This window comes from Enoplosus armatus, chromosome 12 (assembly GCF_043641665.1).
Source record: "Enoplosus armatus isolate fEnoArm2 chromosome 12, fEnoArm2.hap1, whole genome shotgun sequence".
In the NCBI taxonomy this organism is placed as follows: Eukaryota; Metazoa; Chordata; class Actinopteri; order Centrarchiformes; family Enoplosidae; genus Enoplosus; species Enoplosus armatus.
In genome coordinates, this window is record NC_092191.1 from 23,429,113 (window position 1) to 23,445,085 (window position 15,973).

The window sequence follows — 15,973 nt, forward strand, 5'->3', positions numbered from 1 at the left end:
CACGCTTCGGAAAATGGCCGGCAGCAAGTGTGACAGTTAAAACTATGTTTAAAGGGCTCAATCATGCAAAACCCTCAAGAGCTGTAGTGACGTGGAGCTGATGTCATTTTTGGAGAACATGAACAATGTTAAGACCGTCCATCAAAGCTCAATGACATGTTATTATGACCTTTTTTTCCTTCTTCTTTTTAAATACTTTTTTCCACACAAAATGCGCAGCGATATGCAATGACCTGCTGCGATCGGACAGAAAACCTTAAAGAAACAGCATGAAGCATGTAAAGGTGCTTTCTTTCCTCTTGAATGCAACGAGAGAAGACTCTGAAAGGCCGCCCTGTAACACATTAATGTGCTGAGAAGTGATCAAGCATCAACAACGAATTAAACCTGTAACTCGACAAAGCTGCTGCCTCAGCAAGGGGGGTGTGGGTTTGTTGTGAACGTGTGAACACTATGGAGCTCCTCAGCGGATAGACTACGGGGGGACGGAGTGATGCGACGGAAAACTCTGGTTCCTTTTCCTAGCCGTGACATGGAATGAATGTCAGCCCAGGTTTAAAGTGAAAGTTTACTTCACTTTCATCCAAACCGTTTACCACCCACGCTTAAAACTGAGAGCGACTGAGCCTTGAGATTCATTAACATAAGCCACTTCCCTGTAAATATCCCCAGCTTTTTGTGTGTGTGTGTGTGTGTGTGTGTGTGTCTGTGTGTGTAAACTGTATGTTTCCATTTACATTGCTCAATTTTTGTAACATTACCTCTCTCTTGTTCCCTTTCTAATGGCTTAGGAAGTCAATGCTAGCTTTGACACTGCGTCCGGTGGACACATCCACCGCCATGGCCCGGATCTCCGTGTCGCCAAACTGCATGAGCGTCTGGATCTCGCGGCGCGGCGCCGTGCTCTCTGTTCCGCTCACATCCAAGCGGAGTGTCCCACATTTCCTGACGCCGGGCTCGCTGATGAAGCTCATGCTCTCCTTCTCGGAGCAGTAGACGTGGATGACGATGACCTGCTGAGAGGGCTTGGCCGGCGTGTAGCTCCGCTTTACCAGCTCACCCAGCGCCACAGACTGGTCGGTGGCGATGAAGGTGTCGAACACATCGGTGCACCAGCGCGTGCCGTCCTTCACCAGCAGCTTCTCCGGAGGGTGCTTGCCCTCCACAAAGCGATTGAGGACGCCCACCCCGTATGTGAGGGGCGAGCGGCGGACTTTAATGATGCTGGGGTCCAGGCCGAACAGCACGGCCCCTTTCAGGATGGTGAGGCCGACGTCATGGGGTATGATGATGCGGCTACGACCCTGGAGCATGTTCTGGACGGCCTGCTGCAGCAGGGGGGACTCGGCAAAACCTCCCACTAAGAAGAGGAACTTAATGTCGCTCACCTCTGGCTTTTCAAACAGCTCGGCTGGAGGAGAAAGACAGAATCTCCATGAAGAAAACAACTGACTGTTACAGGAAGGAATGCATACACTATGATGTACTTAATGACGTGTTTTTCTTGTTCATAGATGTGCCCTGGTTTAAATTTGATGTCTTACAGTTATTGTAGGATGTTGATAGTGTCTTGATTTTAATTAACATATTGTTTTGAATGAATCTCCAATTTGAAGAGCAACGTCACCCTAACAGCTGGGTGTCGTCAGGTGCAGTAGGAATGCATGTTGTCACCACTAGTTGGCGGGGTTATTAGACTGGGTGAAGTTACTCTTTTAAGGGTTATGATTCAAACCTGGATCTTATTTTAAATGTCACTAATAATCCCTCATTGCCAAGGAAAACTGTGTGCACTCCCAACTTAAGATAGTACAGTGCTGTAGGTCAAAGGTGAAGCACAAAGTTGGTCTGTAAACTGTGATGGATGTTTACAGTTTGGGTTACACTGCTTGTGTTTCTTGCCCCGTCAAACTTTCTGGGTGTTTTGGGTGCCCTGTTCCCAGATCTCATCAATTAAGAAGACCCTGGAGAGGCTGGTCCTTGTCCACCTCCGCCCCCTGGTGAGCCCTGCTACAGTTCGCCTACCTAGCCTGGCATTGGGGTGGATGACGCTGTTATCGACCTCCTCCACAGATCACTCACTCACCTGGAAAAGGCTGGGAGCACTGTGAGAATCATGTTCTCTGATTTCTCCAGTGCCTTTCAGAATCAGAAATACTTTATTGATGCCTGGGGGGGGGTTGTACAGTACCGGTACATTCGGGAGGAATGAGTCTCCCACTGAAGGTGCTCTTGTGCCTGACCAGTACGTCATGGAGAGGATGCGAGACATTGTCCAAGATGCCCCGCAGCTTTAACACCATACAGCCCACGCTTCTGAGGTACAAGTTAAAGCGCAAAGGGGTGGATCAGCTCTGGACTCTGGACTACCCCACCAATGGACTGACAACACAACTGCACTGGACAAGAAGGGCCAGAGCAGACTCTACCTGCTCAGGAGACTCAGGTCTTTTGGAGTGCAGGGGGGCCACTCCTGAAGGCCTTCTATGACTCCGTGGTGGCATCAGCCATCTTTTATGGAGTGGTCTGCTGGGGCTGCAGCATCTCAGCTGCCGACAGGAAGAAACTGGGCAGACCTGATTAAGAAGGCCAGCTCTGTTCTGGGATGCCCCCCCCCCGGACTCAGTGGAAGTGGTGGGAGAAAGGCGGATGATGGCTAAGCTATCACCCTTGAGGGAGAACATGTCCCACCCCATGCAGGACACTCTGGCAGCACTGGGCAGCTCCTTCAGTGACAGGTTGCTTCACCCCCGGCTGCTGTCAGGCTCTACAGTCAGCACTGCTCCCAGTAGACCTGCTCCTAGTAGACCTGCTCCCAGTAGACCACGCACACACCAAAATGGACAATCCACACATAACAAATGGTGTAATACCTATATCTACCTGTGTGCAATACAGTATAATTCCTTTATCCATTCTATGAACTTGTAAATGTGTAAATTATAGTTGTTGTTTCTTTGTAACTGTTCTTATAGTTTTTAACTGTCTTTGTTTTTTATTTATTATATCTTGATTTTTCTTTCAAATTTTTCTTGCTATTGCACTATCCCATTTGCTGCTGTAGCATTGCAAATTTCCCAGCTGAGGGATAAATAAAGGATTATCTTATCTTATTAACTTGCTGGGTACAATCTCATCATTACTGATCGTAAGGATGGGCAACACTATGAAAATAAGATCCAAGTTGTATTAAAGGTCCGATATTATGCTTGTTTCAGCTCTATATTTCTATTCTAGAGCAGCTTTGCATGATTCACAGTTGAAAATGTATCTTGTCCTGGCCCTTTCTGCAGCCCCTCAGTCCCCCCCCGTCAGAAACGAGCCGTTTTAGACAAACTGAACAACCTCCAAACACTTGAAGAGTAGTTCCTGAGCAGAGCGCTCCAATAACTCAGACAGACGGGTGGATGAGCGCCCCTGTACTTGGTGGGTGGTGCTGTGCCTGGATCAGATGAAATGCTGGGGGGCGTGGCTGAGTGCAGTGACTGTATAGTTGTGACATCACAACCTTACGGAAGTCCCGACGGCTCGTTTAAAAGGCACAGTGTCTGAATACGGGCTTTGTTTCATTTCTCCGTGGACTGAGCGTTTTGATGCTTTCCCAGTATTTATACAGCACCCAGACCTGCTTTATAATCAAACAAGACATGGAGAGCTCACGTTCTACAATATGGGACCTTTAAGATGTTGTTTTTTCTTCTTTATATGGTGCATTTTACTTAGGAAGCTACAGCCTACCTGTTACTTGTGCATGTAAATCCTGCTACATGTCTGTTATTACACCTATCCTGAACCACAGGTTGAAAAATTCAGTACATTTCTTATCTCGTGGTTAAATATTGGCACTCTCATTTCTTGGTTTCTATTTGTTCGTGGACTTTACTTTAGTTCATGTATGAGTATTTTGCGAGATGGGCCAATTGTTTTCTCACTGGGGCTTTATCTCATGTGTTTCGCCCTCGAATAAATGTGCTGATGATTTATATTTATTGTTTTTGTAATTAAAAAATATTTATTGATGGAAAATTACTATGTAGGATGTAGGGCCTCACAGTAGGGTTAGGATGTGCTCATTTTGTATAATAAACGAGTCAACAGAAAATAACGAAAAGTAGATTGAATTATGACAGAACCCTGAACTGTAGGAAGCCTTTTGTCTTCTATATTCACACTTCAGTCAGAACCTCGGTCAGAATTTCAGTTACTGTCCTAAAGGAAAGCCAAGCAAGTCACAAACATGTCTTACAACCTGAACAAAGCAATTAGATTCCAAGCAGACTGATCCATGCTAAAGTAATGTGACCTACTTTCCTCTGGTTACGGAAACTATGAATTATGTAGGTTGGCTGGTTTTAGGGAAAGACCAACCGTCTCCTTCAGAAAACTGAGCTCAGAATGTCTTGTTAGTATCTCCAGTCACTTGTGTGTCATGAAATTAAGTACATTATATAGTATACATTGTGTAATATATCGTTTTCTATTAGCTACTTTCACAAGTTAAAGAGTGAAGACACAATGACTACTTGCTATATCTGACAAGTTCTGTTTCTGTGGTTCGACCAGGAGGCAAAAACTGGCAATGTTATTAAAGCCAGCATGACAAACAAACATTTTATTTGCAACTACAAGACTTGTTTGACCACAAAAGGGAAGAGATGCGTGTCAGTGGGTGTTGAGGTGTTGAAGTTATCATTGCAGCTTACTGAGATGCTGGATGATGTGGTCTATGGTGGGCTTGAAGAGGGAATTCATGGCATCGGGATTCATCCTCAGCATCCCCTGAGATGACCATTTAACAAAGTCCACACTGGAGAGGAAAAAAAGATCAGTTACATACAGTGTATTGAATTTCATTAAAACAAGCTCATCAAAACAAAACAAAAAAAGATCGATTCAGACAATTTAGCCAGAAATGCAAACAGTGAGTTTTAGCCAGATTATTTAAACCACTTCTAAGCGCCTGGCACCTGAAATGTCACTAATAATCCCTCGTTGCCAAAGAAAACCAGTTCACCCTCCTTCCTACGTCTCTTTGCCTCAGACAGAACCTGAACTCAGTGTTAGCTGGGTCGAAGGTCCCAAGACAATGTCCCCGCCAGAGGTTTAAAGGGCCAATATACTCCGTCAGAACCGCTTGTCGGATGGTGCCATAGATTCTGAGGGCGTTTTCACATTAGGTACAATGAGTGCTGAGCAGGTCATGTACAGTGGCTTTATCAGAGCTTTCTAACTGAAAACATGGAACTCCTTTCACATTACACATAGTCCTTTTATCCATCCAATGATCCACAAAGATATTGATCAGTGCAGCTTTAACTACCATTCCACTCTTATTTTCAATTCAATTCAATAGTATTTATATGGCGCCAAATCACAAAAAAGGTAATCTCATGACACTTTACATATAGAGCAGGTCCAGACCGACTCTTTATAATGTTATTACAGAGACCCAACAGTTCCCACCATGAGCGAGCACTATGGAGACAGTGGCAAGGAAGATCTTTTTACCTTTAAAGGTTTTAAGAGGCAGAAACTTTGAACAAAACTGGACTCTAGGTGGGCGGTCATCTGCTTTCAAGGGGTTGATGAACCAGGCTTGATTCACTGCTCTGAACACAGTGCTGGGAACATGTGTATGACACAGCCTTGCACAGATTTATGCTCGAACACTACCACCTTTGGAATCTATGCAGCCTGGGCAGACCAATCAGTAAGGTCTTTATCCAAATGAAACATGATGCAACCGCAGAACTTCAAATGCAGTCCTAAAATTATTTTGGTGGATAGAGAAATAATAATTTATGTAATTTCAGATCAGCCACTGTGTTTCCCAGTTAAAAAAAACAGAAGCCAGTGACAGCCCCGTACGGAGCAGTGTCATAGATTTTTTTGTAGGCAATTTCCCTCAGCCTATAAGCACATCTCTATGATGTAGGATTGCTGTCTGTTTGACCAATCATCAATCCTGAAAGAATCCATAGTGTCCATCTGCTGTGATCCCATGTGTGTGATTCATGTACAGTGTGTGCACATGTAAGTGTGTAATGTGCACATATGTGTGTGATAGTGTTACGGTTGGCCCCTCCCAAGGCCCTCCAGCACAGTGAGACAGACTACTTCCAGTTAGGCGTCAGTGGAGTCTGGGGGGAGGGCATTGAGGGCTTCGGTTTCAGCCATATAAATATCTTCTAATGTCCCTCACTGTGGGACTCTGAAAATGCACACAGACATGAGACAGGGGCCATTAAAATCTGGACTCCATAGTGGTCTCAGAGGTCCGTCAGTTATGGCACTCTAATTGGCTGGAAGTGAAAAGTTACATCACCATTAATATCTTTGTCTGACACCGAGTTACAATGCCACTTCTTTTATTCAGTCAGGAGGTTAAGAAACAAATCAGTGCTTCATGGCCTTGCATCAGCCTCTACTTGAGGATCAAACTTGCAGCATTTACGCCCCTTTTCCCATTTTATCATTTTGACACGTTCATTTGAAACATAGGCAAATCCTTCCAGTCGACTTAGTTATCCATAAACATAACGTCACCACACCTCAGTTGAACTGGGTTTAGACACAAGAAGCGTCATCAGTCTACCACTGATAATGACCTCTGACAATATGCTATGCAACAGATCGGCACACAGACTGAAACACAATCCTCTAAATACATATATTAATGTTATTTAAATAAAACTTGTGCTCAAAAATGTTGGATGTATTTAAAGTATGTGTTCATGGATGTACAAACATCCTTTTTTTCAAAAATACAATTAGTATTTTGTGTCTGTATACTGTATATTTGGCTCTTGGTTTCCAACTAGAGACATACACACCCAGCTTCTAGAATGCAGGATCCACACAATTAGTGGAAGTGCACGGCATCTTTACTCACTAAATTAGATGAGATGTAGTCTCGCATAGTCAGACCTGTCTCTTTTATAACATCTACTGTTAAAAAAACTTGATCCTCAGTGTCCTGGAGGTGAAGCCTGCCTATACTACTATCCCAGCAGCCGACATCCGGTGAGTCGGGTTAAATGAGATGAAACTTTATAGATCCCCGTGGAGAAAAGGTATTGTTGCGACAGGAAAAAGCTCAATAAAGTAATGAAGGAGTAGCTGTATTGCTACTAAAGCAGCAAGAACTATTATACATCACATTACAATAACGTGGAACCGCCTGAATCGTGTTGTGCACTGACTGCACTACTGGAGTCAGGACGTGGCTAGCCTGGCTTAGCATAACGACTGGAAGCATGGGGGAAACAGCTAGCCCGGTGCTCGCTAGATAACATGCTGTATCTCGCTAGTTTAATCTGTCTGCAAACTAAAACGGTGCTGGAACTGTATCTCGGAGGAACAGCAGCCGGGTGCAGGAACGGTGCACAGCTTCCCATTGCACCAAAACACATCTGGCAACCTGCACTATAGCTGGGCTGGGCGGATGCATTGACTGTTGTTTGCCGAGAAATAGTTCCAGCATGTGAACGCCCCGAAACCACAAATTGTTGTTTTTACATCACTGTTTGTGTACAGATTAGACAAGATATCCATCTTCTTATTGAACTACTACGTGTATTTTTTCTTTATTACTATTGAAAAATGTCTCTGTATTATTGTAGTGTAAGCTCCTGTTGTGTTTTCCAGTATGTTTTTTATTCTTTATCATTTCTTGTTCTGTTTCTGTATTTAATAAATAATAAATAAATTAATAAATATACAAGGAGCGGAACGTTTTCCTATGCTGCAGGTCATTTTATGACCGCAGAATGCTCTGTCTCCATCTTATTTCATACCTATTTATTCCTCTTCAGGGTGATACAGACATTCCCACATGTCCGTTCAGGGTTTTGGTCTCTGGTTTTTCTGCATGTACTCACTTGCTCTTGCGCAGGGCGTGTTCCACACTGTGGCCCCTGAACTTCTTGTAGTAGTCAATGAAGGAGAAGGGCAGGTTAATATTGAGGGGGTTGGTTCTGTCAGGGGCTGCGGCCCTCTTCCGGGACTCAAACGCAATCATCAGGTCCACCCAGGCGGCTGGCCTCTTGATCTTAAATTGGTCAATGAAATCCTGGCCAAAGATCTTACAGAGCAGCTTCTCAAATTCATAGTCGATCCCAATAGAGCCGTAGGGACCGCCTAGGGGAAGAGATAATGATTGTGAGTCAAATAAAAAAATAACCTCAGCTGCATAAAGCAGAAAGAAATGGAAAAGTGTTATATGTCCTTTAACCTGAGGCCTTGTACAGCTCTTTTAGATGTCCCTCTGGAAGACGGATCTGATGGACAGTCAGGTCCACTGTTCCTCCGCCACAGTCCACCACCACGTAACGGTCACCTGTGCAGAGAATACACACGAAAATGGAAAAACACATCTGACGCGCAGCCAGCCCTTGTGACGCTTCAGCTTCTTGAACCAGGCCACAGAGAGTACTGCTGACCTACATTTCTGTAGCTGTAGTGTCAGCAGCACAGTAGTGTGAGGTGATGGAAGAAGAGAAAACTGGATCGGCTTTGGCAAAGACAAAGATGGTGGACAGCAGCTGACAGTTTGGACATCAGATGAACGAATCAAGGTCACATTTTAAGCATTTCTTTATAACCACAGAAGTAAGCGAAGTTGAACGAGTAACTTGCAAGCGACCAACGATGTCCAACGATAAGTCAGTGTTTTCTTAGCGGTGATGGTGAAGAGTAAGGGCGCCACCATTCAGCAGGTGAGTGTTTAAGCCCTTTGATGCGCTACAGCTGACCTGCTAATTAGCCATCTGACCTGCCAACTGATGCTAGCAGTGAACTTTCTCAGTTAGCGCAATCTTAAAACCCCCAAAATACACTATATATATATACTATGTACTATATAGGGTACTGATTTTTTCTTGAAAAAGAGGTGCAGAGCAGATGAATGCTATACGCACTTTACTTTCAACTGGACTTTTGTCAGGTTACAAAAAACATGTCATTGATTCATACTGTATGTTTGTGTTTAAGCACGCAAGTTAGCTGCTGAGATCTGGGAGCATGATGACATCACCACAGTGAAGTCGGACAAGGCGACAGATCGGACAGACTCAAACTGCAAGCGAGCGCACTTGAAATGTTGCTTGTGGTCCCACATTGGTGTCTGATCATCTGCCTGCTGGGGTTTCCTTGACCTGTCGGGCCTATTTGAAGCGATGTTGCCATGTTCCCAGATCTCAGCATTTACTTGAAGTGAGTACAATGCTATGATAACTGACAGAACCAATGGTTATAAATTCATAAAAAGTAGTTGGTAGACTTTAGAACTAAACTTAAGAAGTGGGAGGTAAAGTAGAGACATGCAAGGCCTACGTATGTTGAATTTTTACTTTTTCCGTCCATCATACAATTCAATAAAATACCATGAAAAAAGGACAACATTTAATTAAAAGCATTAACATTTGATGCCTTTCTGTAAATATTACATTTTCTACAAATCTTTAGATTGTTACAGTTCCCCCAAAAAACCCCACATGCTCTGTTTCTACCCAAATCTAATATCTAAAGCGAGTACCTAATATGACAGATTGGCAGCATAGGAAACGGCAAAAGCATTTACCCTAGAGGAAGAGGGAAAGGAAATCGTAACAGATGAGTGACAGAGAAGAGACAGAAGAGAAAGACTCTACCTTCTTCCAGCTCCGACCAAAGCTCCCCTATGACATTTTCCACCAAAAAGGTGCGGCTCTGCCGGTTGCGCCGAACATGCTCCTTAGCTGGTTGTTAACAAGAGAGAGAATGTTCTGGTGAGTGTGGCGAAAGACCTGAAGCTCTGCTGTGTGAAGCTGTGGTGGCTCGTGTGCAGTGGTGTGGGAGGCAAGCGGCAGGCTGGGATGCACGTGGATCCACACTGTGTGCAAGTCTGATTCCTCTGTACAGTTCGGATCAGTTGAGATATTCAATCTGTATCCGTTTGCCTGTTCCAACACAGCATATATACAGCATGTAGGGTAAATACCAGTATAACGGTGCAGTCAAAGCCTCGAGGACTATCTGTCACAACGGGGTGACCGATCATGTTGCTCACAGTGTGAACATGCAGGGAGAGTTGCAGCTTCAAAACGTCAAACAGAACATCAAGACAGTCAAGGACCTTATTGTGTTTTATCAAAACCTTAATTTAACCTCTGATTAAAATAATACATCTGACTTTTTAAAGAAACCCTGCAGGTCCATAATTCTACATTCATGCTCCGTGCATTTTGTTTTTACTTATCTAACAACCACAGTATACTACAATAGGCTACTTAACCTGTGGTACAGCGAAGCCAACGTGACCTGAGGTTCACTGGCTAATAGCAGGAAGACCTGGCAGAAGTTAATGTCAGAGGGACATTTCCTCCGACACAGAGGAAACAATACGGAGGAGGAAGGACAACTCTCCGACTCTCATTGGCTTTGCAGAGCGCATGAGAGAGGTTGGCGGTTCAAATAACGTCAGCCTAACATTCCAACAGCATTACCTCCCAAGACAGTTTTGAAGAATGGCTTTCAATAAAGCAGTTTTATTGCAAAAAGTTCATATTGGGTTAAAAATTAATGGCTTGAATTATGTTGCAAGGCCCCCCCAGAACTTCCAAGACTGCACGATGACAAAAACCTGGCGTTCAGCTTAGCTGCATATGGAGCAAAGGCAACGGGCCTTCGGGTGATGCTTGGCAAATTAACCAGTTATCGAAATTCCCATCGAAGGTGCCGTGCAATCGACCCGACAAGGAGTTTTGGATTGGAGCAAGATTAGATTATCCAAAGGTAACACTGCACTCTTTAAAGCTAGTCTTACTGCTGTCACTTGCATGAAATCAAAGGTACCTGTCCAGATAAGGTGAGACGCATACCCTTGACTACTTTAAGCTTGTAACATGGCAGGCAGAACCATCTGTTAGACGCGGTGAGCACAAACGGTGTCAACACACGGGTAGACTGAAATGCTCTTTCATTAAAATTACTGTCTGTCCTTAAAAATACCCGGTAGAAAAGAAATATTTATTTTAGATAGCTGGGGGCGTGAACATTTTCAGACCTGAAATTGGGGTCTCAAGCCAAAAAAGGTTGGGAACGTCTACATATAAGAATGCTAAACCAAACTATTTTGGGCTATTACTTGCAGGAAATGATAGAGTGTTGCAGGAATGACATATTTTTGTAGGCAAAGTTAGCATCGCACTGGTTCCCTCCACTAAAAGCCAATGGGATTGTTCCATGGGATTTTGGATTATTGCAGAAAATAAGCTCCGTGGCAAAACAAATGTTTATGATACTTACAGGTTTTGTTCAGCAAGATAATCTTCACTAATGAACACCACTTTTATGAGTTTTGAAGCGTAAATGGAATCACAAGAAGTAACGTTAGGCTATAAAGGAACTCCACCACGGTCGCATTACTTCAGTGTCACCACCACTAAGCTTCACTTTGAAGAGAATATAGATAGATATAGATATATAGACAGATAGATATAGAGTATAAACACAACGAGGCTATAAAGGCGGACTAGTGAGTAGATGACTTTCCATGTTTCGGCATGAAGACGTTTAATATCCGCGACAACCTCTGTAGTCTCATTTAACCGCTTGTTAGCAACCGCCTTTTTTAAGACACGTAAAAGCCTCAAAATTCACGAGTTGGGGTATCTACTGCCGTATTTTATGTCGTAGAACAAAACGTGTAAATCTCTTAAGCTTGTGTGTAACAACAGACCTTATTTCAGGCATCTCACCAAAAACCCATTCAACAAACCCACTGACTTCCAGACGAGGGAACAGGAAGTGTAAAAATACCGACCTTTTTGGGCTTTAGGACTCATTCCTGCAGCACTCTATAGGCAACTGTATAGAACAGAACTGTATAGAGTCAAAGATAAGCTTTTATGGACATGTTTCTCTCCTCTACATTCTTTTTTTTTTTGGCCGCAAATACGGCAAACGATTTAGGTCGTCTGTTACAGAAAATATGTCACACAAAATAAACTGTTAGGAACATCTCTGTAGGTCTTACAGGCTGCTCTCATGCTTTGCTACGAAGCCTCAAACCGTACATCTTCCAATCAGTGTGCAATTAAAACGGCTCACTACCAAGTCTGCAAGGTAAACTATTAATATGGCACGTTTTAAAAAGACATCCATAGCCTGTAGCTACAGTTGGGCATGGAACATGTATTTGCTTTCACCTTCTGTCTCTCAAGCAAAACCAGTCCGAAAGCAAACCGGTGTACATGTGTACATTTCGGCCCGATGGTGGAGCTGCAAGAAAGGTCAGAGGTCACTAAAGACATTAGGATTCATCCTCTGGGGCCGTGAATATCTCCAGCACACAGTATTTGATGTCAGTCTGGCCTGTGGTTGTCTTGCTCTGGACCAAAGTGCAGCTAAGAAAGACAGACAGGTCAACCGGCAAATATTTTGAATGTAATAATGCAAATGTAACAGAAAAATAATTTTGTTCTTGTTAGTTGGTTCCTTTGATTTACTGTGTTCAAATGTGGCACTGGTGATCGCATTGAAGTCCAATCTCTGTTTTTTTTATCGGTGATCACAGCAGATACACTACGTAGATTACACCGTAGCTCTGCTCTATAAAATTCTACAGTATTAATTCATTACAAATTAATTCACTGATAAAGTACAGTTAGGTTGCTGAGCGAAGGTACTGTGGACAACAAAAAGACGGCAAAGAGAATCAAACAACAAGCCATACCAAACCAATGAAGACATCAACAAAGCAAATGAATCAAAGGCGAAAGAGAGACCTGAAGATTGTCCATTGTTTTTACTGTCTTGGCTTGATGACGTGACAGACTACGAGGGGACGTGGAGGTGCAGGAGGTTGGCGATGTCGCCAGGAAAGGGTCAAATTGTTCTCTATTATCCCAGAAAAGGCCCAGGAATTCTTTTAGGGAACTCTGGAACCTTAGACTTTTTGATTGGCGGAACCATATATTAAATTTAGCTCCTAGTGTCAAAAAACGTCCCTGCTCTGGGGGTATTACTTTCCTGATGGAACTAAAGTTTGCAGTAATGAACATCACTGATGGGCTAAAGCTGCTGTAAAGCTTGATTCACACAACCACCGGTTGTTTCAATGTAAGGATGAGAGACGAGCATTTCTTACAATCCTACTCGTCATTCAATCCTTGTCAATCCTACTGGCTCTTATCTTATTTCTTAGAACATCCCATTTCTTGTGATATTCATTCACATTTAAGTTATGTTGCTGGCTTCCTGACTGTCAGTTCTGATCCGCTATCGGACTATTTTGCCTCATTTTCATCCTCAGCCGCGGTGGGATTGAAAACAGGAATGTGCAAAAGAGAATTTTACTTCCTGATTTAGTTCCTGCGGCTGGAAGTATTTGGTCATATTTCTGGTACTATTTCAAGGCGGTGCAGCATGTTATTCCATGTGAAAAAGGACCATGAAGGCCATGAAAAAGGAGGAAGAGGCCTTCGGAATTCTATAGGCCACTGCAAAAAACAACCGTTCTACAATAGAAAGCTTCCTTTATAAAGGTTGTTCCTCCTTGTCCCTGCTTTAAGGCAAAGAGACCTACTCTTCATCAGACAATGTGGTCAATGTTTCACAGCCCCCAGCCCCCCCACCCTCCGAATAAATCTAACTTTGTCTGGTTTCTTCTTCTTTTCCTGATCTGCAAGCTAGCAGTAGTCTTTATTTATCAGATGAAGGACAAAATCAATTGAAAATCTAATAATTCTAAGTATTTTGGGTCACTGAATGAGTAAAAGGGCCGTTGGCTTTAAACATGAAGCAGCTAACATATAAAGCATTTATTCTGGGGAAGGACAGAGAAAAATGTTAATTGGTCAGCCATGTTTCTCCACACAAGATTCATGCATCTCACAAAACTTGTGTGCGCACTGAAATGATTGGATAGTATTTGCATGCAAGTGAGTGATATATTGTGATTGTATTAAACAGGCGAGATGAAGAGGTTAGACTAAAATGAACCTTGTGAATCCACATTTTTGATGGCGGTGATGAACAAAAAAACTTTGGCGAACTTGTGGAAAAAGGGAGGAGAGGTGGGTATTTGCTGTTGCTGCTTCACATGCTGGTAAATAAGAGTGCTGCAGTAGTGAGTCCTAAAAACCCGGAAATGAGTTCGCATTTTTACACTTCCTGTTCCCTCGTATGGAAGTCAATGGGTTTTTTGAATGGGTTTTTGGTTAGATGCCTGAAATAAGGTCTGTGGTTAACACAAGCTGAAGAGATTTCCACGTTTTGTTCTACGACATAAAACACGTCAGTAGATAACCCCCCACTCGTGAATTTTGAGGCTTTTACGTGCCTTTAAAAAGGCGGTTGCTAATAAGCTGCTATTCAAATCAATAGAACCTTCAGACCACAGCAAATTCCTTGTAATGTATGTTACTTGGCAATAAACAGTTTCTGATTCTGATTCTGAAATGAGACTACAGAGGTTGTCGCGGACATTAAACACGGAAAGTCATCTACTCACTAGTCCGCCTTTACAGCCTCGTTGTGTTTATACTCTATATCTATCTGTCTATCCTCTTACTCTATAGCTTTGTAACTTGTGTTTTTACGTTGCCAAAATCCTGTAAGTATACAAAATTATTGTATTATTAGGTTTCAATGTGGGTCCGCTTTTGAAAATGTGCAGTAAAATAGTTCATTTTTTTTTAGCTGACAACTAATGTTAACTAAGATAGACACTGATTTTGTAATAGGGCCCAGATGTCCTCCCAGCTCACTTCTGATGTCTTAAAACTTTTGAAGCTAGGAGGACATTTGGGACCTTTAATGAAACCAGAAATGAACCTTCCAGTATAAATCAAGACATGCTTTTTTTGTATAGGACAGAATCTCAGAAAAGAAGCAAAAGCAAGTGGAAATGTGATGGTTGGAAAGAAATAAAAAAAAGTCATTGTGCCTTTGAACTCTCATGCATTTCCTGTCTGAATTCAAAGAGAAAGCATGTTTACCATGACCTGGGGAAACTATGGAAGAAACAACAGTCAAGGGGAGGAAAGACAGTATGGTACAATGTCAATGCTATTGCTGCCAAAGGAATTCAGTCAGTCTACTCAACTGTACAGGGGTGATGCACGATTAATGATCAATGAGGTGGATTCAGAGGTGATAAATACCGTATGAAAGCATCATCATGGTATTACAACAATCGGCACTACTTGATGTGCAGTGTTGATGGGACGCACCTTGGGTCATTCCGCTCCCAGCGTTGTCAGTGGGACTGAAGCCGTTCTGGGTCGTCAGGGTGCCCAGGTCCACCATCTGGTGGAGGCGGAGCTTGCGGCAATAGATGGATGCTGCCTCAGGTTCTAAGGAGATGATCAGCTGCTCTGGGTTTTCACGCGACACCAGACCAGACTACACGGGGGCAGAATACAGACAGGGAAAATACACTTTTTGAGTTTAACATAAACTTTTGCTGTTTTCAACTTAGGCAAGATGGAGACACAGTGTTCCCACTCCTGCAAATGCATTAATACTGGATGCTGAGGTGGCTAGCTTCACATGAAACTATGTCAGCCATGTCACTATGTGCCAGATACGCACATGTGTACAAAAAATGTACTTGCAGGAATAGAAGAAATACCAAACCAAAGATCTGTTGGTTCTCAATGCAAATTGGTGAGGGCCCAGTCTGGGAAGTTGTCTTTGACGTGCTGGAGAACCAGTTTCTCCTAAGGGGGGGGGGGTTGCTCCTCCTTTTGTAGCCTGTAATATTTTGGATTGCCTGCCACATATCTGCCTCCTTGATGCCAGCTTTCAGTCTTGCTCTGGCGGTCCTGTAAGCATCCTTGTCACCTGACCAAAAGGCAGATTTTTTTTTTGGCTCTGGATAGGGCCCTCATCATAAATATTACTAAAATACTTAATATCAAATACTAAAACATATAAGAACTAAACTGAATAATAAAGGGTTATTTCATACACTAGTCTGTATACAGGT

The 15,973-nt window shown here is 43.1% G+C and overlaps 1 protein-coding gene across 1 annotated transcript in view; it reads right to left on the minus strand.

The window, feature by feature from the left end:
- Window positions 1-779: 779 nt before the first annotated feature.
- hspa12a (heat shock protein 12A) overlaps window positions 780-15,973 on the minus strand; it is a 41,197-nt gene continuing 26,003 nt past the window's right edge. Inside the window, exons 7-12 of the mRNA XM_070915937.1 lie at window positions 15,216-15,387; window positions 9,651-9,737; window positions 8,234-8,338; window positions 7,881-8,139; window positions 4,704-4,807; window positions 780-1,411 (exon numbers count right to left, since the gene is read on the minus strand). Coding sequence (XP_070772038.1) covers window positions 780-1,411; window positions 4,704-4,807; window positions 7,881-8,139; window positions 8,234-8,338; window positions 9,651-9,737; window positions 15,216-15,387 — 1,359 coding nt within the window. The remainder of the gene's footprint in view (window positions 1,412-4,703; window positions 4,808-7,880; window positions 8,140-8,233; window positions 8,339-9,650; window positions 9,738-15,215; window positions 15,388-15,973) is intronic.